Source organism: Dryobates pubescens, chromosome 12, assembly GCF_014839835.1.
Source record: "Dryobates pubescens isolate bDryPub1 chromosome 12, bDryPub1.pri, whole genome shotgun sequence".
Taxonomy (NCBI): Eukaryota; Metazoa; Chordata; class Aves; order Piciformes; family Picidae; genus Dryobates; species Dryobates pubescens.
In genome coordinates, this window is record NC_071623.1 from 24,575,211 (window position 1) to 24,602,571 (window position 27,361).

At 41.3% G+C, this 27,361-nt stretch overlaps 1 protein-coding gene across 1 annotated transcript in view; it reads left to right on the forward strand.

Moving 5' to 3' along the window:
* Positions 1–27,050, forward strand: part of ADAMTS5 (ADAM metallopeptidase with thrombospondin type 1 motif 5) — a 48,417-nt gene extending 21,367 nt beyond the window's left edge. The window contains exons 3-8 of the mRNA XM_009905693.2: positions 8,784–8,951; positions 17,725–18,008; positions 19,230–19,413; positions 20,624–20,799; positions 21,637–21,812; positions 25,223–27,050. Coding sequence (XP_009903995.2) covers positions 8,784–8,951; positions 17,725–18,008; positions 19,230–19,413; positions 20,624–20,799; positions 21,637–21,812; positions 25,223–25,796 — 1,562 coding nt within the window. The 3' untranslated portion in view covers positions 25,797–27,050. The remainder of the gene's footprint in view (positions 1–8,783; positions 8,952–17,724; positions 18,009–19,229; positions 19,414–20,623; positions 20,800–21,636; positions 21,813–25,222) is intronic.
* The last annotated feature ends 311 nt before the right edge of the window (positions 27,051–27,361 follow it).

Below are 27,361 nucleotides of genomic sequence, written 5' to 3' on the forward strand. Positions count from 1 at the left end.
TCAAAGGTCTCTTCCAACCTGGTTAATTCTATTCTATTCTAAGGGTCTTTTTTCAGCCAGAATGATTCTATGATTCTAAAACAAGTCCACTTCAGCTTTGTGTGCCTGAAACCCTAGTCTTCCAGACTGCAGGAGAAAGTAGGGATTACTTTCCTCTTTGGCAGTTAAGTACTAATGTTATGGTCATGTAATTCTTGTGCGTCAAGTACTTCCCGTGAGTGGCCATCAATTCTATTCTTTGCAAGTTACTTTGAATTGGACAGATGTAAAATGGCTGTCACCATCTTCTACTTTTTCATTCAAATTAATGTTTGTCTTCTACATGCCCTTCTGATTAGCATAGCAAATGTAGCACGGACCTCCAAGACCACATCTTTTTAATGATTGTTTGAGTCTGGGTGCTCATAGTGGTTTCCAGTTGCTTAGTTCGCATTGCCCGGACAGAATCTTGCCTGTAAATTGTCTGTCTGATGGGGGTGATGTATCTGTGATCTCCCATGGAAATCTGTTATAACAAGCCATTTCAGCAGAAGTTTGTTTTGTGTAAAGTCTGCAGGACTGGTGTATGAATGTCTGAGTGGAGTGCTTTTTTTTGTTATGTCGGCTCCTGAAAAGGAGCTGCACTTCAGACTATTGTCTCATTCAGTCTGAAGAACTCTTTTTAAACTAGAAATACTAAAAACTGCCTCTGGCCTGAACATGTTAGAGTGATTTTTTTTTTCTTTCTTTAATAAATGATAGTAGTGAAAGGAAAAAAAAAACGAAGTTCAAGTATGAAGAAAGACAAAATGGCTAGTTATGTGTTCAATGCATGGTTTTTGTAAGCTTGTGTAATTCAAAACACTTCTGTTTTATATAAAACACAGCTTCATTAATCTTTGTTGCTTAGATTATGGAACAGGTTATCTTCTCAAGCAGCACCAGGGAAGGTTTAGGCTGGATGTTAGGAAGAAGTTCTTCACAGAAAGAGTGATTGGCCATTGGAATGGGCTGCCCAGGGAGGTGGTGGAGTCACCATCACTGAAGATGTTTAGGAAGAGACTGGATGGGGTGCTTGGTGCCATGGATTAGTTGATTAGATAGTGTTGGATGATAGTTTGGACTCGATGATCTCCAAGGTCTTTTCCAACCTGGTTAATTCTATTCTATTCTATTCTATTCTAGTCTAGTCTAGTCTAGTCTATTCTATTCTATTCTATTCTACTCTATTCTATTCTACTCTACTCTACTCTACTCTATTCTATTCTATTCTATTCTATTCTATTCTATTCTATTCTATTCTATTCTATTCTATTCTATTCTACCAGAGGATTTCTGAGTGATACCAGTATGGATGTCTTAACAAGGAGTCATGTACTTGCACAAGGTAGTTGCATAAAAGCTACTTCATGCAATCTTTGTTTAGCAAAGAAGGGAGCAAGAGAGGCTCATGCAGAAGGTACAGGCTGGTGATTAGAACAAGAAATGTTGAGCCAAGAGCTTCCTGAATCCTGATCCCGTGAGAGCCAGTCACTCACTGGGTAACCTTGGGTGAATCACTTCTTTTGTACCCTAGTCATCCCCACTGAAAATTTGGTGAAAAGCATGAAGAGCACATGCTTCACTGGAGCTGAGCTTTTCTAAAACACATTACAATGCCTGCAGCATTTTTTAGCATGCTGTGTCACTTTTCATGTGCCCTGCGGTCAGATTCAGTGCAAGAGCTGTACTTTGACGTGCTGTTCAGTTTGACTATAGATCTGCATATGTCCATAAACAAGGTGGTTGAAGTTTTTTTACACAGAGCCACTACAATCTGTGTTTTAGCAAACGCCAAGTTCTACTTGCTGCACACGGGAGACACCTTTTGTTTTCTTTATCCCTATCCTTGAGATACCAGTAGAAAATAAATGAGAGTCGAGTAATTTTTGCATGCTGTTCACTCAGAGAACCTCTGCAGATTAGTGTGGCAACATATTTTAAGAAAATTTCAGGGAAGAAAATAGCTGCAGTGCAGTGTGCTTCACCACACATCCAACATAGCTCTGATGAGCTCCAGATTTACCTGAAAAGCTCATTGTGTCCTAACATTTAGACTGGATGGCAAGTTTTAGCTGACTTGTCATATGGCAGAGGTTGGTCTCTTCTCCCAGGCAACCAGCACCAGAACAAGAGGACACAGTCTCAAGCTGTGCCAGGGGAGGTTTAGGCTGGAGGTGAGGAGGAAGTTCTACACAGAGAGAGTGATTGCCCATTGGAATGGGCTGCCTGAGGTGGTGGTGGAGTCACCATCGCTGGAGGTGTTCAGGAGGAGACTTGATAGGGTGCTTGGTTGCATGGTTTAGTTGATTAGGTGGTGCCGGATGATAGGTTGGACATGATGATCTTGAAGGCCTCTTCCAACCTGGTTTATCCTCTTCTCTTCTCTTCTCTTCTCTTCTCTTCTCTTCTCTTCTCTTCTCTTCTCTTCTCTTCTCTTCTCTTCTCTTCTCTTCTCTTCTCTTCTCTTCTCTTCTCTTCTCTTCTCTTCTCTTCTCTTCTCTTCTCTTCTCTTCTCTTCTCTTCTCTTCTCTTCTCTTCTCTTCTCTTCTCTTCTCTTCTCTTCTCTTCTCTTCTCTTCACCTAGGAGCATTCCCTCTTCAGATCAGGAACACACATACCATTCCTACGTGGAGTAGGAATTATTTTTTAACCCACTAGGGGGTATTATTTCCTGTTGGGCTGTAACAGGTGTTGGCCTTCAGTAGTTGTTGGGGTAGGGAAACGTGCAGTGCGAGGTCAGCTATCAGGAACAGACAGTGCAAATGAACTGGGATCCAGGGGCTGATGAACTGCTATGGAGTCTCTCATTTCTTGCTTCAGAATCTAAACAGACTGAGTTGTGCCAAGTGCCTGTTTCAGATGAAGTTCCAAAGTCTTGCAGGTTTTTTTCGTACTGCTTTCAACAGTTCAAGGGGAGAAGGAAGGCTGTGAGGAAAGGCTGTCAGTCCATTTAGTTGGTTGGTCATTTTGCTGTTTGGGAAGGAACCAGTTTACAAAGCTAGCTCCTCTTCACTTGCATGAGAGTAAACACTGCCTCCTCACCATCTGTTCCTCTTACCATTTTGTTCATTCCTACAGTATAACTAAACACCATCCTGCTGGTAGAATTATATTATGTCATTTTCACTCGGTGGAAACTGTCAACACCAGTAAGATGCTTCATTAAGTAGAAAACATCAGATGATCTACTAACTCATTCTCAATCAGTCATCATTCTACAGAGCTGCTGGGAACCTTTGTTTTTCCTTTTTCAGTTGCCTGTTTGAAGTTTGCAATAGTGATAAACGGTGTGGTGGTAAAATTGGCATTGTTTCTAAAAGCCTTCTTTTTAAGATTCTTGTTCCCTAAATCTTCACTTTTGCCCAAAGCTTTCCCTGGGATTATGCTTACATACAAATTCACTTGAAGAATCAACTGTACACTGTGATGGGTTAGGAACTGGCTGGAGGGCCGAGCCCACAGAGTGGTGGTGAATGGTGCCACATCCAGCTGGCAGCCAGTCACTAGTGGTGTGCCCCAGGGATCAGTGCTGGGCCCCATGCTCTTTAACAACTTTATTGATGATCTGGATGAGGGCATCGAGTCCATCATCAGTAAATTTGCTGACGACACCAAGCTGGGGGCAGGAGTTGATCTGCTGGAGGGTAGAGAGGCTCTGCAGAGGGACCTCGACAGGCTGGGCAGATGGGCAGAGTCCAACGGCATGAGATTTAACACATCCAAGTGCCGGGTTCTGCACATTGGCCACAACAACCCCATGCAGAGCTACAGGCTGGGGTCAGAGTGGCTGGAGAACGGCCAGGCAGAGAGGGACCTGGGGGTGCTGGTTGATGGTAGGCTGAACATGAGCCTGCAGTGTGCCCAGGCAGCCAGGAGGGCCAATGGCATCCTGGCCTGCATCAGGAACAGTGTGGCCAGCAGGAGCAGGGAGGTCATTCTGCCCCTGTACACTGCACTGGTTAGGCCACACCTGTGTCCAGTTCTGGGCTCCTCAGTTTAGGAAGGATGTTGACTTGCTGGAGCATGTCCAGAGAAGGGCAACAAAGTTGGTGAGGGGTTTGGAACACAAGCCCTATGAGGAGAGACTGAGAGAGCTGGGGTTGCTTAGCCTGGAGAAGAGGAGACTCAGGGGTGACCTTATTGCTCTCTACAACTACCTTAAGGGAGGTTGTAGCCAGGTGGGGGATGGTCTCTTCTCCCAGGCAACCAGCACTAGGACAAGAGGACACAGTCTCAGGCTGCGCCAGGGAGGGTTTAAGCTGGAGTTTAGGAGGAATTTTTACACAGAATGATTGCCCATTGGAATGGGCTGCCTGAGGAGGTGGTGGAGTCACCATCACTGGAGGTGTTCAGGAGGAGACTTGATAGGGTGCTTGGTTGCATGGTTTAGTTGGTTGGGTGGTGTTGGATGATAGGTTGGACACGATGATCGTGAAGGTCTCTTCCAACCTGGTCTATTCTATTCTATTCTATTCTATTCTATTCTATTCTATTCTATTCTATTCTATTCACTTTTGTTCTCACGAAAGGAAGCACCCCACCTATAAGTGCCAGAAATCACCGGAGCAATGTGTGGTAATAGCAGCACGTCGTTCTCACAGACATCACTGGTAGCTAATTTAGAAGCTCAGATACTGACAATCCAAATGATGTATTTTGCACATTTTTCCCAACTCAGTACTTCTTTCCTTGTCAGGAGTATGGAAAATAATTTTGGAAAAATTTTAAAAGAATGAGATTCACCAATAATTTGGGAAGGTTCTGCTCAAAAAGCTGAGGTCTGCCAAGTAAGTGACTTAGTTCTCACTGTGCATTAGAACAATGGTCTGATTTACTATGGCAGAGTACACACTGTTAATGAGGTATGTCCTCAATTCACCCTCTTTATCACTGTATAGAAGCTACACTGCACTCTAATTAAAGGTGAAGGCAGTAGCTTGACACTTTCCAGAAGATGACCCTGTTTCAGTTTCCTGTGTTTTTGCCAAAGCATTTGGGATGAAATGTTCTCAGCTGAATAGTTGCCTGAAAAGCACTTCATTTTATTTACTCTGAAATTCTCCTCAGAGACTGTCCAGTCATTTCTGAGAAGGACACTGACTTGCAATCTTTTGATGGAAGAATTTTCAGTCTCTACTCAAAATGAAGAGCTTAAAATCTGGCTGCAAGCTTTATTCTATCTGAAAAACATTTTTTGTCTACCTGAAGGAAAAAGAAAGTAAGAACAACTTCAGTCCACAGTTCAGCATTTTCTGCAGTTTGTGTCTGAGAGGGAAGAAAACTATACCATCTTCAGGCAGGGAAGCCAGGAGTGAACTAGAGCAGGACTGAGCTAGGGCATACTCCAGGAGCCATTGCCTGGCTGTAGGATTTCTGTAGTTTGATGTGGCATAACTGCATTGCTCCGGCAGTAGGTAATCTAAGCTGAGGTTCTATACAAATTGCTCTACAGGAAGAGCTGGAGCCAAAAAATGCACCTAGGAAAGACAAAGAAGCCTTCCCAAGGCCAGGGCTGATGAAACTTTTGCAAGGAGGAACTTAAATACACAAAAACTCTGTCAGCAGAATGCCGTAGGTAGCAGAGAAACTCAGAGTTGTCCAAGTTGCTCATTCAGAAGCATGAGCATTAACAAGGCCTGAGCATATTTGAACCATAGTAAGTGTTTTATTATGTGCTCATGTGAGATGTCTGTCACCCAAGACAAGCAGTTACAAAAGGTGAAGCATGGTTATGCAAGGGATATAAAGAGCAAAGTTGTATTGTCAATGAGTGGAGTATTGCAGAGCATTATTAAAGGGTGTGTGAAGGTAAAGAAACTTGAATTCTGTCCTACAAGACCAAATCCTTCATATCACAGTTTTTGGTAGTTCTGAATGGTGCTGCAAAATGTTGAGTGCTCTGAAAAAGGAAGATCTTAAATTGCAGTGACTGTGGATTGTGTAGCATGTGATGTTATTCAGCTGAACTTTTTAGAACAATTCTCTAGCTTTTGCTATTCACTCAGAGCTACTTAGTACCAAGTCAAATGACTCAGAAATTAAACTCCTTTTCCACTGACAGTACCTCATTACCTTACTTCTAAAGTATGCTGCAGTGAAATAATTTCTTGCAGTGTTACAACTTTGAACAGTCTTGAGACATTACATACAAACTCTTCCTGCAACCTTTAAGCATACAAATCATCTCAGTAAAAGATTGCTGTAGTGAGGCTTAGGTCTAACCAGCATGCTGTTTCCTTGCTTACTGGACTAATATTTGGAAATACTAGTTTAACTGATTGGTAGTGTATGCATGTTGAAGTGCATGGATTGGAGTAATAAACAAGAAACTGACTCAAATTCCTGAACAGCTCTGCAAAGCAGAGTGTGTGTGGTCCTGGTTTAAATGGGGAGCTGTGCCATATATTGAGGGGTCTGTCAGCAAAAGCTAGTGGATAGGCCTAAAGCCCTCTCTAGGAAATGTGTGCTCAAGTTACCGGAACACTGGTGAAACATACTACAAGGAGTTAAAGTCAGCACAAAATGGTTCTAGTTATATTACTTCTAGGCATGTGTTGAGGTTCATTAACCTGTCAGCTCTGCTCATACTTCTCACCCATGGGGAGTGACTTGGTGCCGTTCACTGCATAAGCATGAATACAAGCTTAGTGATAACACTCTATGGAATGGCAGCCAATGCATTTACTGAAGACATTCATTGTTAGTGTCTAGGACTTTGGCAACGTCAGAGGTAGTCTTCACTGCACAGTAGCTGCTGATTCATTATTAATCGCTTACTCTGTGATACTTCACAGAATCTGCTCTATAGGTTAGAAGTGATGCCCTGATTATTTAGTTACTCTGTCAGAGAGATGTGTCTGTTTGAAATAATAATCTTACTAGTGAATTATTTTGCTCAACACCAGCATTTGGCTTAAATAAAACAAAGATGTCATCTCTTCAGGGTAAGTATTTATATAGTGTTACAGCAGCTTGAAACTTGCCATGGACCTACTGATAATTCAGTCATGTCTCAGTGCAAAATGAAAACATCATTATCTGGCCCAAGGGTTTGCCTATCAGAAAAAAAAAATAAGCCCTAATCTTACATATAAAACACACTGGTAATTAGACATGCCTTCTGTATGAAATTTTGGGTTGTTAGGTTTTTGCAGCAATGAACTTGTCATGTAGCATTGCACTAGCAATTAACAACATTAACTGGGAAAGGAGTATTCATTCTCATCAGTGTTAACCCAGGTTCCTTGAATAAATTTGTACCAGCATTTATAATACTAGAGGTCCTTTCATTCAAATACTGGCTGTACTTACATGATACTGGTAAATGTGTGTACATCAGGCAAAGAGACTGAAAAAGAGAGATGTCCTCTTCATTCTCCTTCCCACCTTCCCTCCAGTGAAGATTCAATTGCTGCAGAAGGCAGACACTTTTCTCAGTCATCACTAATAAAATTAGAAGCAATAGATCAATGTCCTCTTGTCACTTTTCCTGTAGCTCCATCCTTAGGTCAGGAACCTAGCATGTGAGTAAGGCTGACAGATGATACCTTGACTTCTCTCACAGGACCGAAACTGATTTCTCATGTCCTACAGTCTTCAGATAGCTACTTTCACAGTCTTTGATACAGTTTGGCAGTGAGTGCCGCCTTCATCTCTTTCCTCTTGGCTTCTCTGCCCCCCAGAGCAGATGAAAACAACCTAACAGCAAGTGTATTTAAGACAAATAGTAAAACTCGGGTTTTTGTTCTTCTCCAGCCTGTATCGTAGGAATTACAATTGTTGTTACTATTGTCATGCCTATTGCTATGCTGTCATGGATTGAATTGAACCTGCTATTCATACCATGCTGCAATAATGCCAGCATCAGAAAAGGAAAGGGCTAAGTGGAAAAAAGTATGATGGGGCTTGAAGTTCGTATTGTAACATCGGAGGATTCCTGTTCCAGTTGCTGCTTCTGGGGGGTGGTCTCTTTTCCTGCAGGCACAGCAGCCAGAAGAGTTGGAGTTGGGGAGCTGCTGGGTTTGGCTTTCTTTTTTATGCCTCTCACCAGCCTTGTTGCCCTTCTCTGGACACGTTCAAGTGTCTCAATGTCCATCCTAAACTGAGGGGCCCAGAACTGGACACAGTACTCAAGGTGTGGCCTAACCAATGCAGAGTACAGGGGCACAATGACTTCCCTGCTCCTGCTGGCCACACTATTCCTAATGCAGGCCAGGATGCCATTGGCCTTCTTGGCCACCTGGGCACACTGCTGGCTCATGTTTAGGCAGCTGTCAGTCAGCACCCCCAGGTCCCTCTCTGTTTGGGAGCTCTCCAGCCACTCTGACCCCAGCCTGTAGCTCTGCATGGGGTTGCCGTGGCCAAAGTGCAGCCCCTGACACTTGGACTTGTTAAATGCCATGCCATTAGACTCCGCCCATCTGTCCAGTCGGTCGAGGTCCCTCTGCAGAGCCTTCTTTTGCTGAAGACAGTTCAGAAAACCAGTAAAAACCAAGTTGCTGACTAATATAAATAAGTACAGTTGACTTCAGTCTTCATCAGGTTTCAGCTAGTGCAAGTTAATGACATGTCGGCTGATGGCATTGCTTCCTTGCTATATGTAATGCTATGAACTGTGACAGCTTTTTTGTCTTCAAGCAGATACCACGTTTCAAATGGGCTGCTGTTCAGAGTTTGAGAATTTTACCTTGACTGTGAGCTCCACAAGGAAAATTCTGTTAAGGATACTCATATAATTTTATTTATTTGCTTCATTTCTGTAGGGCATTTGCTTGGGCTTTCTCATGATGACTCCAAATTTTGTGAGGAGAACTTTGGTTCCATGGAAGATAAGCGCCTGATGTCCTCCATTCTGACTAGCATTGATGCTTCAAAACCCTGGTCCAAATGCACTTCAGCAACTATAACAGAATTCTTTGATGATGGTCATGGTAGGTATTATCACACCTTGTGCCAGCTACATGTTAGTTTTTACTCTGATTTTTTTGTTTTTAATAAGAACTTTTTATACCAGCTTGTACATTCCTTGCTCATCTTCACAACTGTATTGGAAGTGCTTGCAAAATAACCAAAGGGTCTAAAAGGCTGTCAAGATTCTCACCCTCTGTTTACAAGGTTCAAATGCAAGAGAAAAGAAAAAAGATCTGCTTAGGCTGGTGGCTGAGCTGAAAGAGGAGGTCACAAGGCTAAGGACCATAAGTGAGTGTGAGAGTGAGATAGCCTGGTGGAGCCAGACTCCACCTTCCTTGAAACAGTCCCAAACAGTGCAGGGAGCTAAGGATGCAGAGGGCTCCCCATTCTCTCTCTAGCTTGCTGCACAGGCTGACTTAGAGAATTGGGAACAGTAGTGACAAGTTCCTGCCAAGTGCAGTACGTGTGTCTCCGGAGTACCTATAGCACCTCCGCAGGTGCCCTTGCATATTGGTCCACTCTCTGCTGGGAGAATCAAATACAAACGAAGATTTCAGCTGACTTAGTGGAGTCACCAATAATAAGTCGGACTAAGCCTTGTATAGACACTGCCTCAGTAAGGAAAAGAAGACATGTCCTTGTCATAGGGGACTCACTTTTGAAGGGAATGGATGGTCCTTTTTTGCAGACTGGACCCACTTCTTAGGAAAGTCTGCTGTCTCTCTGGAGCAAGGGTCAAGGACATAAAAAGAAAACTTCCCACTCTGGTTCAGCCCTCAGATTACTACCTATTACTAATTTTTTCAAGTAGGCAGCAATGAACTTAAATCAAGAAATCCCTGGGCAATGAAGAGAGACTTCAGAGCCCTGGGACAACTGGGTAAGGGATTGGGAGTGCAAGTAGCGGTCTCCTCTATTCCATCAACTGCAGGGAGTGATGAGGGCTTTGACAAGAAGAGCCATCAGATGAATTCTTGGCTTTGAGCCTGGTGTCACCAGGATAATTTTGGGTTCTCTAACCATGGGTTGCTCTGTAAGACACCAGGCCTGCTAGCAACAGATGGGGTTAATTTGTCTCAAAGGGGAAAAAGGATCCTGGGACAAGAATTAGCAGGGCTTATAGGAATAGCTTTAAACTAGATTTGAAAGGAGATGAGATGAAACTAGGCTTGCCAGAGAGAGCCTGGACATGGCATACCAGTGCTTGTGGGTTGGTGTATTGGCTTGTTCTTTCAGTCTGACATCTCAGTTGAGATGAGGGACCGATGGAGGCAGCTGAGAATGGTCAGATAGGAATTGGGTCTTCTCCTCCCCAAAACAGAGGCAGGATCATTGGCCCAGCTGAAGTGCATCTGTACTAGTGCACACAGCATGGGCAACAAACAGGAGGAAGATCCATTTTTGGTCACAGGGTCATCATCTCATTGCAGTTACTGAGACATGGTGGTGTAGCTCACATGACTGGAATATTGTCATGGATTGATGTGTACTGTTTAGGAAAGACAGACCGGGCAGGTGAGGCAGTGGTGTTGCTCTTTATGTGTGGGAGCAAATAGAATGTATTGAGCTTTGCCTAGTGGGGGGTGAAGTACCTGTTGAAAGTTTATGGGTAAGAATAAAGAGGCAGCCAAAATGGGAGACATTGTCATGGGTATTTACTACAGACTGCCAGACCAGGAGGAAGTAGACAAAGCCTTCTACAAACAACTGGAGATAGCCTGAATTTCACATTTGCCCTGGTGCTTATGGGTGACTTCAGTCACCCAGATATTGGGGGCCTTTGACACATTCCCCACAACATCCTACATATCAAGTTGGAGAGTGGACTGTTCGGTGGATAAGGAATTGGCTGGATGGTCACACGCAGAGGGTAGTGGTCAATGGCATGAAGTCTAGAGGGAGGTCAGTGACAAGTGGTATCCCTCAGGCATTTGTACTGGGACCTGTACTGTTTAATATTTTTATCAGTGATACAGACAGTGGGATCAAGTGCACCATCAGCAAGCTTGCAGATGTCACCAAGCTGAGTGGTGTTGTCAGTATGCCAGAGGGACAGGATATTGTCCAGAAGGACCTGGACAAGCTGGAGAGGTGGACCCAGGTGAACCTCATGAGCTTCAACAAGGTCGAGTCCTGCACCTGGGCCAAAACAATCCTCATTATCAGTACAGGCTAGGGGATGAGGTGATAATAAACAGCCCTGTGGAAAAGGACGTGGGAGTTCTGGTGGAGGAGATGCTGGACATATGCCAACAATGCGTACTTGCAGCCCAGAAGGCTACATCAAAAGATGCGTTGCCAGCAGATCTACCTGCAGTATTGTGTCCAGCACTGGCACCCTCAAGACAAGGACATAGACCTGATGGAGCTAGTCCAGAGGAGGGCCACAAAAATGATCAGGGGGATGGCACACCTCTCCTGTGAGGACATTTATAATGCCATTGTACTTCTTACATTCATGCAGAGGGGCTGTAACCAAGAATTAAGACTCCTCTATGCTGTATATGATAAAAGATTACTTCTGCCTTCCAAGTCATGTAACTAATACTTGTTAAATATGTCATTTACCCTTTGGAGAATAAGTGCAAAATTTTATTTGCCAAAAGCATTAATGAAAGACTAGCATAGTCTTCACTCTTCAATTAATGTTAAAGTCTTCATTGTGCTCCTAAAGCAACTGCAGTTCTTAAACAAACCATTCAAATTCCAAAATGCTGAGATAAAAATTACATAATTGAGTGAATGGATCAAGTTGTTATGGTAACCAAAATGCTTATGGATAAAAAAGTATGGTATGTCTGCTGAATGTAAAGCTCTTTTCACTTTTAAATATTCTATTGGCTAATTTCAGTGTGCTCTGAATTTTTTTTCTCCTATTTTCCTTTATTGGAAAATTACTTCTTTTTTTCCTCTTAATTATTTTGGTAGTGCAGTTAATCTGTACTGTCCTGCTCTATGGTCCATATTGCTCTGACATTGACTCAATATTACCAAGTTAGTTCCCATGTACAAAGAGAACTTTCCTTTTTTGAGTTTAGTTACTGAGGTACAGTACAGTTCACTGAGATAAAAGAAAAGGACCTTCCTTGCCATCCGTGAATGATCTCTTAGCGCAAGGAACTCTGAACTACATTACTGTTCCTCTCCTGCTGCAAGCAAGTGGAAAGGTGGTTCTGATTCTCATGAACTGACTTCTTCTCTACTCCACATTCAGGTAGCTACTCTCTTCAACAGTAAAAAAAGCTAGGAAAACATTTCTCCCATGCATTTTTCCTTTAGTTTCTTTCTACCTGGAGTGACACTTGAAAACTGGACCCTTCTCCATAAGCTGGGCCCAGTCTTAATGTAGAAGTTAAGGCAGGTTGTAACTATCAGTCCTACAGATCTAAGAATATCACTGCCTTTTTTTTTTATTCTGTAGAAGTAGTTAGGAGCTTCACATCCTTCAGAGATGGTTTATGATTGTGTTGTTCATTATGAATGCTGACTTCCTCTGCAAGAAATTTGACAGTCCTCAACTGATAATTTGCTGCATGTAAAGGGCTTAGGCTCTGTCATTGTTCTTTCTAATAGTCCTGAGCAGTTATCACTCAAGCATGTAGTCTCAAAGAGTAACTGATGTGATGAAATAATTCATAGAAAATTTGAACCTCTCATCACACTAACTGTGTTAGTGATGCTTTTGGTGTGATTTCAAATACACAATGTTTAGGGAATCTCTTTTCTTGATAGATCAGCCCTTCAGAGACTTTTTCTGTTGAAGTTTCTAATTTGCAGTTATTTATTTTAAATCAAAGATTTCTCTTAAGACAAACTCTATGAAATAAAAATGGAAGTCAGTTATCCAAGTTGCAGTTTCTTCAGATTGTTGTGCTGAGAAGGAAAATGTGCTGTTTTAGAAAGGGAACTTCTGGGTTTATTTTCTTCTTCTAGCCAGTGAATGAATCCATTGGTCCCTAATTGCCATTTGTGCTATATGCAGAGTGTATCAGAAACAACAGGATCCTAGTAGAGCATGACGCTGCCTTTCAGACTGCTTTGGGCTTGATAATAAAACAGTGCAAACAGGCCATATTTCCATGGCTCCTTCAGAATAAGCATGTGCTTGCTTTTTCAGTTGCTCATTTTCTTCCTTACCTGGGGCAGGTGTGCTTTTGAATAGTTGCAGTGGGTTTGTCCCCTTTTTATTTTTCCCAGGAAGGAGCTTGCTTGCAATCTTCCTATAGACAGAACTCTCTGAAGTGAGGCTAGGCAGAGGAAACAACTTTAACCATTCAGGTGCAAATTTGAGCAGTGCTGCAGACATAATGTAGATAAGGCAGGCAAAAAATTGCAGCTGTGGGGAAGGAGCACAGATGTGTGCATACCAAGCTTTCTTTTAGAATGTTTGTGACCAGCTTAAGGAGACTTTTCCATTCCCTGATAGGCAGTGCAAGCAGTTTGCAGTGGGCTTTTGGTCTGAATAGGCATAAGCTTTGCAACAGAGTGTGGCAGCATTGGTGTAAGGAAATAAATGAAGTACTTAGTTTGGTACTCCTTCCAGGTAAGCATAATAAAATGTAAATGAAGTCTGGAAAACCAGATCTGTGAGCAGTGTTCTGTTAAAAAAAGAAGACTCAATGTCTTATCAAAGCTTTATGTTTGTTACATAGATTTAGATGTTCACCCCATACTGCTGTAACAGAAAACATCACAGTTGTAACTCTCTTAGTTCCTTAACACCACTTCATCAAGTATTGATGTTCCTATTTTCCAAGTTTGGGAAGTGATGTTGGGGAGCCAATTCATCTTACAAAATGTGAACTGTGGGTATTTATGATGTAGGTAGATGCTCCTAAACTCTGTATTTAAGTGCCCATCATAGTGCAGAGGGGGTCTGATCAATAACATCAGTGGCTGGGCTGATCTCATCAGTTACATTAGTGGTGCTGAATTACACCATAAGCATGTTTGCCTGAGTAGTGAAACATCTGACAGCTGACTGAACTGCAGACACGAGCATTACGTACAGCTGAAGTCAGCTAAATAAATCCCAATATAAATGTCTTGTCCAAGGTCAACCAGGAGATCTGGGCAGGATCAAGGTGCTGATTCCCTGTCTCCTGAGGCCCACTCTGAGAACTATAAACATCGTTGGCATGATACAACCATTTGTTTTACACTCAGGAGATGACCCCAGACAGCAGTGTGACATTTAGAAAGAAAAGGCTCAATTAGTGTCCAGAAGACAGTGACATTTATTTCCATCTGCTTTTAGCCAACGTTCCTCCTAAGGTACTAATTGCCTTTATTGTCATGCCAACCACTAGACTGTGGTATGATTGCTTGCAATTTATTGTGTTTATTCAGAGTGCTTGGTGCTCTGTGCAATTTGAAACAAAGACTACTTCTATTTTAATTAATTTATATCCTAGTTATCTGCTTCCTGCACATATCTTGTTCTGCCTTATTTTTTCCAAGATATATTACACGTAACATTGAGGAGAGATAATGAGATGGCTTCATTAGCAGAGTCATCAGCCAACAATGCTGCTCTATTCCAGGGCACACAAATGTTCTTTGGTACTTGGGACACAAAATGGGAATAGCAGAATATACATGCTCTGCATGTTGCAATGTAATGTAGTGAACTGAAGCCTTCTCTGCTTTCTATACCAAGGAGGCCCAGGGCAAACTGTTCTTAACTCCACTTCTTAACTCTCTTTTCTGACTCTTACAAGAATGAGGTTGGACAAGCTGGTGGTAAAAACACTTGCACTTCATTTCAGCTTACCTAAAGGTAGACACTGCTGCTATAAATGTAAAAACTTTTATTTTTTTGTCTGTGTGTGAGTCTTTAGGGGCTTTTACTCTCTTCAATTTTGAGTTTTACCATGTGAGGTCAGCTGGAACTCCTGACTTTACAGAAATCATACATTTCCTCAGAGCAGTATCAGTTAAGAAGTTTGGATCTCATTCCCCTGTGGTCTGGAGGGGGAAAAATTCTCTATTTGCTGTGTAAGCTTGTGAAACCTGTTGTTCACATTTGAAAGGGTTTCAAATGAGTGTTAACTAAAATGATTGGCAGACAATTATATGCAAAGATGAGAGTGTTATGTTCTCTTTTCTCAGAATTTTTATTTTCAGTCATGGTACACATCAGTGATGTGCAGCAGTTCTGTCATATGAAATTAAGTGCTATTATGGTGCATTAAAATACTGAATAATGGTTCTGCCTGGGAATTTGATAAACTGCAGTATATAAGCAACAGTAGTGTATTGTGGTGGGTTGTAATTTCCCCCCCATTAAATTTGCCAGATAGCTCAGTTGGAAGCAAATGAAAGCTGTATCTACAAGCAAAACTACAATCTACTATGGAATGCAATGAATATGTACAAATATACAATATTTACAGATATTAACAATTAATAAGCAGCACAAGGACCTCCCTGGTCAAAGACCAGGGGAAGCTAGTAGCTTCTCCCTCCTTACCTCCCCCTGACCCCCCTGTACAAAAGGGAGAAGAGAAAGGAGCAGAGGGATGTTAGACTTAGCCAAAACAATGCAGCCAAGCTCAAGCAGAAGCGAGTTAGTATCTGTCCCAGAGCAAAGAAGCAAGAGAAGAGAGATTGTTTTGGGACAACTAGTTTTAGTCCCTTATCTCTTCCAATAGGAGCGTTTACAATGATCTTTATTTTCCTTTTTACACCCAGTAGTGATTTATTTACATTTTACTACCTTTCTGTTCAAGATCTGTGAAAAATTTTAAAGGCATAGCCTAAAGCTACCATGTGTATATCACTGAATGCTGATGTGCCAGTGCCTTCCCATCGTCCTAACACTGTACTAGCTTCCTCCCTCATCAACAGGTACATGAAGTAGGATTTATGCTATTATTTACTTTTACAAAGTATTTTTAATAGCAGTTGTGCCAATTAAGTCATTTTCAGAAACTCCAGGAAAAAGATCTGTGTTCCTCGCTCCATACCACGTCTCTAATATTTTCTACTACAAGGAGGGGTGAGCAGTAGGGTGCTTTAAACTTATGGCACTTAGCTCATCGGCTGGCATAGGCACACCTCTGCATTGAAAAGTCATTGTAATCCAGATTAAGCATAAGACTGAAGTAAATCAGGGTCAGCAAAGGCAAATGAAACAGGTTTAACTAGACAGAGAGGATTTTGGTACTAAGTGATGATGCAAAAAGAATTTTTGGGTGCTTTGCCTAACTGGCCTTAGTCTTTAGAAGGAAAAAAAGACAAATTGCAGGGAAGTGAAAACCCAGCCCAATGAGAGATGGGCTGGTTTTGTTTTGTCTAAATTCAGTGCCATGAGCTGAAATTCTATTCCTTTTTGTGCAAATAGACAGGGTTTTAAGAAAGCCTTTTTTTCACCCATGATCCAACTGAAGGATACCAGTGTAGGTACCAAAGTGAGGTTAATTGTGGTAAGTTATTTTGGCCAAGGATAAGTGAAGCCTGCCCGGACCACATATCCCTTTCATGAAATGTAGAAGAGCTTACACTGAATAAATAGTTCTGCATGTCAACAAATGAAATTTTCAATAGTAACAAATCAATAGATCTATCAGTAGGTCCTCTAGAAACTAAATGTGAATTCTAATTTTTAGTCTTGCAGACAATTCTTTATGTTTATGCTACTTTTTTTCTTCTCTGTCTGTTGTTTATGTAATTCTGTGTAAAATGGATGGCCTTCTTCAAACAAATTCCAGAAGCAGCCAAGTGTCATTCATTACAAGGAAAGCCCAGTTCAGGTTTACTGCCAACATGAGGTTGGATGTGCAGCTTATAGCTTTCCTTTTTTCCTCTTTTGTATTCTTTTTACTTTTTCTTGGTTTTTTTTTAAGTGCCTCATTGGCTACAAGTCTATTTTTTGTGATTTTTGTGACATCCCTTTAGAAGCTTTAGCATTTCTAACATTCTGTTTCAAAATTCAAATGACAACTTTGCTTACTTTGCCCTGAGTCTTCTCATTCCTTAAATCGCAAACTGATAGAGTAGAAAGTGCTCAGAGGCAATTCAAATAAAGGAAACCAGGATGAAAGGCCAAAGGGGCCTCAGTAAAATTCATTTACACCCTCAGACTGGAAATAGGCAGCTCAATACATAGATCACTGCTGGGGGAGAACACGGTTGCAATAGAAAGATCTTGGCCAAAATCTGATGACACCTCAGAAAGCCTTTCCGTTCATGTCAGCATCCTTTGAATGAGGTTCTCTGCTATTACTTGCCTGCCCAGCTTATTATTGGTCTGCCTAATTTGAATGAGGAGCAGCTGAGGGATATGGAGTTGTTCAGTCTGTAGAAAAGGAGGTTGAGAGGAGACCTTATCGCTCTCTACAATTACTTGAAGGGAGGTTGGAGCAAAGAGGGGGACAGCCTCTTCTCCCTGGTGGCAAGCTACAGGACAAGAGGAAATGGATACAAACTGCACCAGGGGAGGTTTAGGCTGTATATTAGGAAATATTTCTTCACAGAGAGGGTTATCAAATATTGGAATGGTCTGCCCAGGGCAATGGTGGAATCCCTATCCATGGAGGTCTTTAAGCAGCGTGTGGGCTTGGTGCTTAGGGACATAGTTTAGTGTTGACCCTTCAGTGCTGGGTCAAGGGTTGGACTGGATGATCCTGAAGGTCTCTTCCAGCCAAGTATATTCTGTGATTCATGGTTGGACCCAATGATCTTAAAGGTCTTTTCCAACTGAAAAGGTTTTGTAGAACAATTCTATGATACTGTGAAGCACAGCAGAGAAAACCAGCAAATGAGTAATAAAAGCTCGGTTTGCTCTTTCAGGTAACTGTTTGCTGGACCAACCAAGAAAGCAGATCCTGGGCCCCGAGGAGCTTCCAGGACAAACCTACGATGCCATTCGTCAGTGCAAACTGGCGTTTGGACCTGAATACACGGTGTGTCCCGGGATGGATGTGTGCTCTCGCCTCTGGTGTGCAGTTGTGCGCCAAGGTCAGATGGTTTGTCTGACTAAGAAACTGCCTGCTGTGGAGGGAACACCATGTGGAAAAGGAAGGATCTGCCTCCAGGGAAAATGCGTTGACAAAACCAAGAAGAAATACTACTCAGTAAGTTACCAACTGTGAACTTAGGGAATTTTAGAAGGCATGATCCTCTAAGGTGCTGATTTTTGTGGAAATGAAAGGGACTTTTTGGAGGTCAGACTGAAAAGCTGCTTTATTTTTTTGGCATGTAATTGAAGTGTTATTGGTGATACAGGAAAAATGCCACCTAGTTTCATGAAGCATGTTTTCTTCTTGAAGTATGAAAGCTTTCATTCCTGGAAATCTGGGAGCATCCCTGCAGAATCGAGCATTTGCACATTCAGTAAGTCAGGGCTCAGGTCAGGTGGAAGGACTGTCGAAGACCCGTTCTGAGTTTCCTGACTTCTTGGCAATGGACTGTAAATTTAATTTACAGCCCTCATATGAAAGGCCTTTGGGCTCTAACTGGTGAAGAGAAATGGGGATGAAGTTCATCCAGAATATAATTTCTGGAACAGAAAAGTTTGTACTTCCAGTGACAGAGTCCCCTCTGTCAATTTTATACACCTCACGAGCCCCCAGGCTCATGAGAACTGTGGACTCCACAGTTGAAATACTTCGAAATTTACTGGGTAGACAAGTAGCAGTGCCCCTTCTGTTGTACCCACTGAAGATATATGGAATTCTAGAGCTTGTGAAGATAATTGCAAACTGTGAGAATCATTCAACTCATGCTCCAGCCCTTATAACACCCTATTTTAAGAAACTCTATGCTTCTATATACTACTACAATATTCTTCTTGGTAGCCAATTTAGCAGAGTTGCAAACTGTTTCTGACAACTCTATCTCTTGCCAGTAATTCAAAGCAATACTTACACATCACAATAATTGCATTTAATTAATCATAGATTAGCCTTATGAGCCTATTCTGGGAGCCAAATACCCTGGAGCTAGTTTAAGGGAGCCTATTAGTCAGAAGAGCAATAAACGAGAGAGCAGCACATGAGACTAGGGGCTTCTTTCCTGGTGTGTGGTTGTCTTCCATGAAACAGACTGAAGGCAGCTGTGCAGAGCAAGACCTAGTATTGCCTTTGCATGCACAGTGCCAAATGAGATGTGCAGGTAAAAGATGTAAATTAACTCTCCTGGGAGGAAGAAGTCTCCTAAGATCAGTTCTCCCCAATTAAAATGGCAGAGGAATTGCCTGGAAAACATTGGCAGTGTCTTTGAGATAACAGCGCTTTTAGTCACACTGGGATGATGGTCTTACCTTCCTTACCTCCTTACTTTTCCATATATTTCAGGCTTCGAGCCATGGTAACTGGGGGTCCTGGGGACCCTGGGGACAGTGCTCCCGTACCTGTGGTGGAGGAGTTCAGTTTGCTTATCGACACTGCAATAATCCAGCTCCTAGAAATAATGGCCGGTACTGCACTGGCAAGAGGGCCATCTACCGCTCGTGCAATGTCACACCCTGCCCAGTCAATGGTAAGTACCTTCAGGCTTCAGCCTCTGTGTTCATAGCTAGCAAATACTGAACATCTGCTGGGAAAGGCAACCAGCACCAGAACAAGACAACACAGTCTCAAGCTGCACCAGGGGAAGCTTAGGCTCAAGGTGAGGAGAAAGTTCTTCACAGAGAGAGTTGGAATGTGCTGCCCAGGGAGGTGGAGGAGTCACCATCCCTGGAGGTGTTCAAGAGCGGATTGGATGTGGCACTTGGTGCCATGGTTTAGTTGTCATGAGGTCTTAGGTGACAGGTTGGACTTGATGATCCTTGAGGTCTCTTCCAACCTTATTGATTCTATGATTCTATGAAAGGGAACAACAAAGGTCCATGGTAGTTCCTCCAAAATGTGTTTACCAAGGCAAGACATTAGTCATTGATACAATACTGTAATTCTTCCCCCATCCCCATGTTGATGCTACATAGAAAGGACAGTTGAATGAAAAGAAATTTCAGTCTTGGAAAATGACCTGTGTGGTGGGTTGAAAATTCCCCCCAACATTAAATTGCCAGACCAGCTCAGTTGGAAGCAAATGAAGCTGTATTTACAAGCAAAACTACAATCTAAAATTAAATGCAATGAGTATGTGCAAAATATACAATATTTACAGGTGTTTGCAATTTATAAACAGCACAAGAACCCCCCTGGACAAAACCACGGGGCTAATAATACCTTCCCTTTCCCTGCTCTCTCTTCCTACCGTCCTGTAAAAGAGAAAGAGCAGAGAGTTTGTTATACTTAGCCACAAGAAGAATGCATTCAAGGTCAGCAAAGCCAGCAGAAGCACAAGTTAGTATTTGCTAGAGTGAGGAAGCAAAGAGACAAAGTTAGACTATACAGACCAACTTTGTTAGTAGTGTTTTAGAACTTAGCATTATTTTCCTTTTCACATCCAATAGTGATTTGTTTACATTCTACCATTTTCTGTTCAAGATCTGTGGAAAATTTTCCAGGCACAGCCTGAAACTACCACAAACTGTAATGCAAACTTTAATCCTTCAGTGCATATTATGTCATGGGGAGATTTGCAAGCTAAAACAGTCGGAACGATTTGAAGGCCAGTTCTAAGGAAGGATGTTGGGTGATGTAACGTCAAAATTATGTACAAAAGAAATTGCAATAATAGATGGGCATAATGATATTTGCAGCATGGTCTGAAATAGTCACTAATGATGTGAATAATTCTACAGCTAAATCTTTTCGACAAGAGCAGTGTGAAGCTAGGAATGGCTATCAGTCTGATGCAAAGGGCGTCAAGACATTTGTTGAATGGGTCCCCAAGTACGCTGGAGTACTTCCCGGAGACGTTTGCAAGCTTACCTGCCGAGCCAAAGGAACTGGCTATTATGTGGTATTTTCTCAGAAGGTAATGGCATTTCTAATCATGATTTCATGCTCCAGTTGAGAAGTGTCCTCTATCTTAGAAAACTTTTCCTACGACAAGGGAAAAAAACTTAATCATACGATTCAGAGATTTAACTATGTGCTTAGGTTTAATAGCTTGACCCAGTGATTATACATTGGGGCCAGGATTAGCCTCTAACATGCAGTAAGTTTTTCCACATCTCAATAAGTGCATTCATGAAAAATATGGGCCTCTTAATGTGCTCTGCACTAATTTGTTTTCAGTAGTGGATAAAGATTTTTTTTTGCCTGGAGAGTCATCTGTCATTCTGGGGGTTTTGGAGGAGAAGTACAAGTAAAAGAATAAGTTTTCCCCTCAATTATATTAAGGTAGTCTGGAGTAACTCTTACAGACCCAATTAATAGAGTACAATCAACCAATTAGTATAGATGAGACTTGTGGTCAGTTTCCTATATCAGATGCAGTTTGAACTGAAACATCTCCTGTGCTCATACTTGCAGTTTTCTGTTTCTGAATGTTACAAAGGTAACATTTAGATGCAGATAGGTCAAATGCAAGGCTATCTACAAGTACTGTTATTGTTATTACTAATAAACTGCAAAACTAGCACTAAAGCCAGGGTCATTTTAGTGTCTTACAGTGGAGTTATCTGTCATTGCTTTCAGCCCATTGCTAAATCTCATCATCTTTTGCACTGGGAGTGTTAAGAGAAACTCCATCTCATCTTTTAGGGTAGGCACTCTGTTCTGAGGAGTAAGTAACTGGGTTTTGCTAGACAGATTCACAAAAGCAAATCTTCTCCATGGTAGTTTAACTAACAGCCATTTGATTGCCTAGGTAACTGATGGTACTGAGTGTAGACCCTACAGTAATTCAGTCTGCGTCCGGGGAAAATGCATAAGAACTGGTTGTGATGGCATCATTGGTTCAAAGCTCCAGTATGACAAATGTGGAGTGTGTGGAGGAGACAATTCCAGCTGCACAAAAGTCATGGGAACTTTTACCAAAAGGAGGTATGGATCTTGAGTATTAGTAAATGTACCTTGATGTGCAAATAGTAACTCTGCTATGTGGTTGCTTTCTTTCTGTCTCTAAATGCAATTTACTGTCATAGGAAGATTGAGCAAAAAACTACATGGCCTGTGCTTTACAGCACTTTCCAGATGTTTACAGCTGGTTTCTTAACATTAACCCAAAGCTGACAATTATTCAACTGGCACAACACTGTACCAGATTGTTTTCTGGTATAAAGTACTAGTGATACAGATGAGGACTCCATTAATAGGAAGTCTGCCTAGAGTAAGGCATAGGATCTTGTGCTGCTTGCTAATCTCGATGTGTCAGAGAGCAAAGGGAAGAGAGGAGTGAATCAGAAAGTTGTTGGAGTCAATAATCTAGGTGTCTCTGAAACTCTGCATTTTCCAGGTGATACTGTGCTAGCAACTTACACGAGGAATGTGTTTCATCTACCTTTGAATAATAGGGACATCACACCTGATTTAGTGACATGGAGTCCTTATGTAGATAGTGGAGAAAAGCAGATAGCATTAGAGCACAACTGTAAGTCTTCTGAACAGCTGAAAGAGATTATACCCTAAAAATGCCTTTTCACACTGCTGAATATATGTGGCGCTTAGATGGCTAGTTGAGATGTCAGAAGTAAACACAGGCTGAAGTACGGCGTTTGCTATATCCTTTCATGTCCATTGGCATTATATCAATCTCCAGATGGATTTTTTTTTATATATCAAATATTTATATCAATTATCCACAAGAAATTTTTCTGTCAGAGTTCAACTTTCAGCAAAATGAAAGGAAGCACCCCCATGGTTTTCCCTGATCACATGGAAGGCAGCCATAGGATTCATACTGAGATACCAATGTCAAGTAAATCTGCTTTCTACCTGAACTCATTTTTCTTCCTCTTCAAGTCTTAAGATTCATAGACTTTTTTTAATGATCATTTACATAGATTATAAGGTCTCAAAGGACTGCTGTAGTGATCTACTTAGAAACTTTCAGTTGACAATTTCTGCTCAGTATCTGTGACTGCATTAGTGCACCTCTTTTAAAAATGTACATGAACTTCATTTTATCTTCCAAATTCTTACATAGCATGTTGAAAGCTACCAGAAACTGAAATCTGACTCCTGAAATGACCTTTTATTTCTGTGCATTTCAACATACTGATTAATAGCAGCCAAAAATGGCTTTAAGAGTGAATTTATTCTAAAAATAAACATAACTAATCTTCTTCCTGGTAAAGCAATGATTGCTCACCTAACGATGCCAAAAGGCCTCTGCCAAAAAGAATTACTTCCCATACAAATTAGTAATTACAGAAACCAAACATTTTCCAGTTTGTAAATAGTGAAATGTCTGGCATGTCTAAATGAAGAAGACAATGTGAGATACACTTAATGTGATTCAGTAATGATCCTTGTTCTGGAATCTAGGCTCTGGGAAAAATGTTAAAGGGGCACCATGAGTTTCAGCAAGACCAGATTTGTATCACAGATACCCTTGGAAATGGAAAGATTCTACTGTGGTTTTTTTCTATGCTTTCACAACACAAATCATGCCTTAACTGAAATGAGACTGATGCAAGAGTCAAATATTAATTCAGCCTCACTGCGTTCAAAAAGTTGCCCCAATTAGAAAGTAATAGTCAACCTGTAACTAACAAGTATATTCTAACTTGATTTTGATTGAATTTTGGAGCAATGAGGATTTCTTTTTTCTACTGGAAATATTGTTTGAGACAATTCCCTTATGTGACTTTAAAATAAACCCCTCATTAAAATCATGAAATCTTAATTGTGTTTAAACTGTTTCTACATATGAAAGGGCTGGAAGAAAGCAGTCCCTGCATTTATGTCCTTTATAAACCAATCTATACAAAAAATATACAGGAAACTATTCAGCGTACAAGGGGAAACAAGCATTTCCAGCACAGACAATTGCCGTAACAACATTTGTTTGTACTTTTGTCTTTTAAAGCCATCAAAGCAAAATCTTCTAGAAAACTCCCTTCCCAAGAACTTTTTCAAATGGCTGTAAAGCCACATTGTCAGAAGTTGGAAAGAGGAGAATTAAGGCTGCATGTGCTTCTTTGTGCACGCAGCGTGCACACAGTTCTTTGTGCAGACAGCTTGAATTCTCCAGCGCTGCTTTCATTTTTGTTAACAAATGATTTTGTAACTTCAATAACACGTTTTAACAGAGTTATTTTGGCAACTGTTACATAAAAATATTTGTGCAATGCTGTAGAGCAGAGTTCCACCCCCCCCCAGCCTGTTTTTCACACCATATTCCATCAGCCTTATGGATGTGCTAAATCAGTAGTTAGTCATTGTCCCATAACTGCTGGAAATAGCAGGGGAATAGAGCAAGCATTTAATCTGTAGTCTGTGCAGTATCTACTTGTGCAGCCAAAAAGTCTCAAAATTAACAGTCTGTTCTTTAATCAATCCCAAAGGAGGAGACCCCTTCACTTTTCAGTATATTTTCTCATTCTGTTTTTTTCTAGAAGTTTCAACAGTAAGCTTTTCAGAAATGAGATACTTGCAGAATGGTTTTGTCACAAGATTACAAATGAAAAGACGTCTCCAAAGTCCAGCTGCTAGCTCATAGCTGTGCATAGTCTTTAGACTGTGTTTCTCTATATCAGTAAAGTTAAAATAAATAGCATGCTTGAGAAATCGATAAGTTCCAGCACACACCTGCAGGTTTGGAATGTTTGTCACTTTTGGTAGAAGAGCTAAATACTTTTTCCTAGATTTGAATTAAGATACTTCATAAGTAGCAACAGAGCAAACTCTGTGATGGTACGAATTAAACATTTGGGTGCACCTCATGTTAGACACTTGACAATTAATCTTTGGCTTTATGAATTTCAAAGTAAACAAATTCTTTCTCAGTGATCAAGATTATTTTTGAATGTTCCCAAGGTACCTCTACCCAGCTGTTACTCTGCTCATGCTTTCCTTAATCATCATTATAGCAAAGACAGCAAGAAACAGCTGTAACCAATACATATCTCATTATCTTTTCTTTGGCAGGCAAAACGTGCGTTGTATTTCATATCTCCCACCCATTGCTGAGGCATATAAGCGATCTGTTATTTTTCATTCCTCTTGTATCTGAGTCACATAGAATTATTACCAAAGGTAAAGATTAAGCAATTTGAAATAAGTGCACTAGAAATTTCTTCAAGAACATGAGGAATAATACAGTAGACAAACAGTGAAACCTGGTTAAATTAATCTTAGATGAGCTTCAGGCCAGATGCGTTCAGAGCCTGAACTAAAACGAAGCAACATGTGCCATGCCAGCAGTAGGTGTTGCAGCAAGACTTGAAGCTCATTTCACACTAGCTGCTGAATATTCATTTCTTTTTTCTTGTTTTTTCCCCTTCATTCAGCAAGGGCTACACAGATGTAGTGAAGATCCCAGAAGGGGCAACCCACATCAAAGTTCGGCAGTTCAAGAATAAGGACCAGAGCAGGTTCACTGCCTACCTGGCCCTGAAAAAGAAAAACGGTGAGTACCTTGTCAATGGAAAATACATGATCTCCACTTCAGAAACGATCATTGACATCAATGGGACTGTCATGAACTACAGCGGCTGGAGTCACAAAGACGATTTCTTGCATGCAATGGGACACTCTGCAACAAGAGAGGTTCTTATTGTGCAGATACTTGCGACGGATCCAACTCAACCGGTGGACGTCCGCTATAGTTTCTTCGTGCCAAAGAAGCAAGGGCAAATGACTAACTCTGTCACTAGCAGTGGCAGCAGCAGCAGCAAAGTAACTCCAGAGCTCACACAACCCCGCTGGGTTACGGGGCCGTGGCTTTCTTGTTCTCGAACGTGCGACACAGGATGGCACACCAGGACTGTCCAGTGCAAAGATGGGCATGGAAAATTAGCTAAGGGATGTCTTCTCTCTCAGAGACCATCAGCATTTAAACAGTGCTTGTTGAAAAAGTGTTAACCTGTGGTTGTGATCTTCTTCTTAAAAAGAGGTTTTATTAAGCCATTGTTGACATACTGGTATTAGGTCTGCCCAGTCGGAGAGAAGCAAAGGCTTCAATGTACTTATCTACAGTCTCAAATTATGGGCAGAATCTGCCTATTTGGACCAAATGAAGATGTGCACTGCTTTCAGTAATAGTAGGGTGATCTTAATATGTCAAAACCCTAAGCATTAAAGTTGTTATAAGCCCTCTGTGTCTGCAAAAAATATAAAATAAAATAATGCAAAAGAAGACAAACTAGTGAATGGAGGAGCCTGGGATATCTGAAGGTTACAGAATCATCTCCCCTTCTTCACCTACCTCTAATACAGTATGTCCTTAGAAAACATCACATGTACCCATGATACTGTAGTAGCTTATTTTATGCTGTTTTGTAAATATCTTTCATTTGGTATGTCACTTTATATCACTTGGTTCTATTAAAAAAAATCAAAAGACACTAGATAAGCAAAGTGATTGACCAAAGTATATCTGCAGCTCTTCTGAGCTTGCTCCACTCTTCAGAAAGGGCTGCAGATGTTTTACTGGAAAATTAAGAGCTCGCTGCTGGTTTTAAGGTTTTGACAAAAGGAATCATTTTTATGCTAGGAATTTCCTGAAGCAGATCTTTATTCTTTGACAAATACTGTGGTTTTCCACCAGTGAATTCTCAGGAGCATTGCAGCAGCTTGCAGACCAGGGATCCCTGCATGTACACTGCTCAAATACCAGCACCATCAGCGACTCCTCAGTATGTGTGCCAGACAGACAAAGAAGGAGGAGCTGACTGCTAGAGGAAATTTGTGTACACTTTGCTTATAAACCTGCTAGTTCCAGCTGTGTCACAGCTTGGGGTCTTTGTTGTTGATGAACAATAGCTGCTAGCTTCTTTCCATCAAACAAAGGCATACTGTATTTTGTAGAAACCAGTTAGAGAACCAAAAAAAATTACAGGTAAGATAATTAAGTGTCTTCTAACTCAGATATTCTGAGGCTGTATTCAGCTGCTTTCTCTGTTACTTTCTCTATGGCTTCTGCCTTGACTCTTAACAATGTGTAATGTACCTACATCTTCTGAAGAGGCTATAAAGGTCAAAAAAACACAGCAAGCAGTTAACATTTTTTATCACTGTTTTGTCCATCATGTCTAACTCTGGTATTCATCTTACCAGCAAAAGTTTGTAACCATTTGTCTTATTTTTATTGTTTCTGTGTGTTTGGGTTTTTTTTAAAGCTATTTCTATAGCTTTATATTCGTATTTTGTACTTTTGGGAGGAAGAGGGGTCACTAGGAAGTCAAACCACATCAGGATGTGGGGACTTGCCCAATATCAATAAGACTGTTTCCACGGTACAGGCACTAGCTGGTAATAGTTTTCATTGGCAACAACTTCGGAATCCTGGTAGAAGTTCTGGTGACCAAGGATGGGCATTTCACCTTAAGCAGGTAGCAGGTGGAGGCTTGATAGCAATCCTGTTAAAACTGCCTCTTTTCTATCAGCAGGCTTTGAATTAAGCCCTAGGATGAAAGGTACCAAAAGAA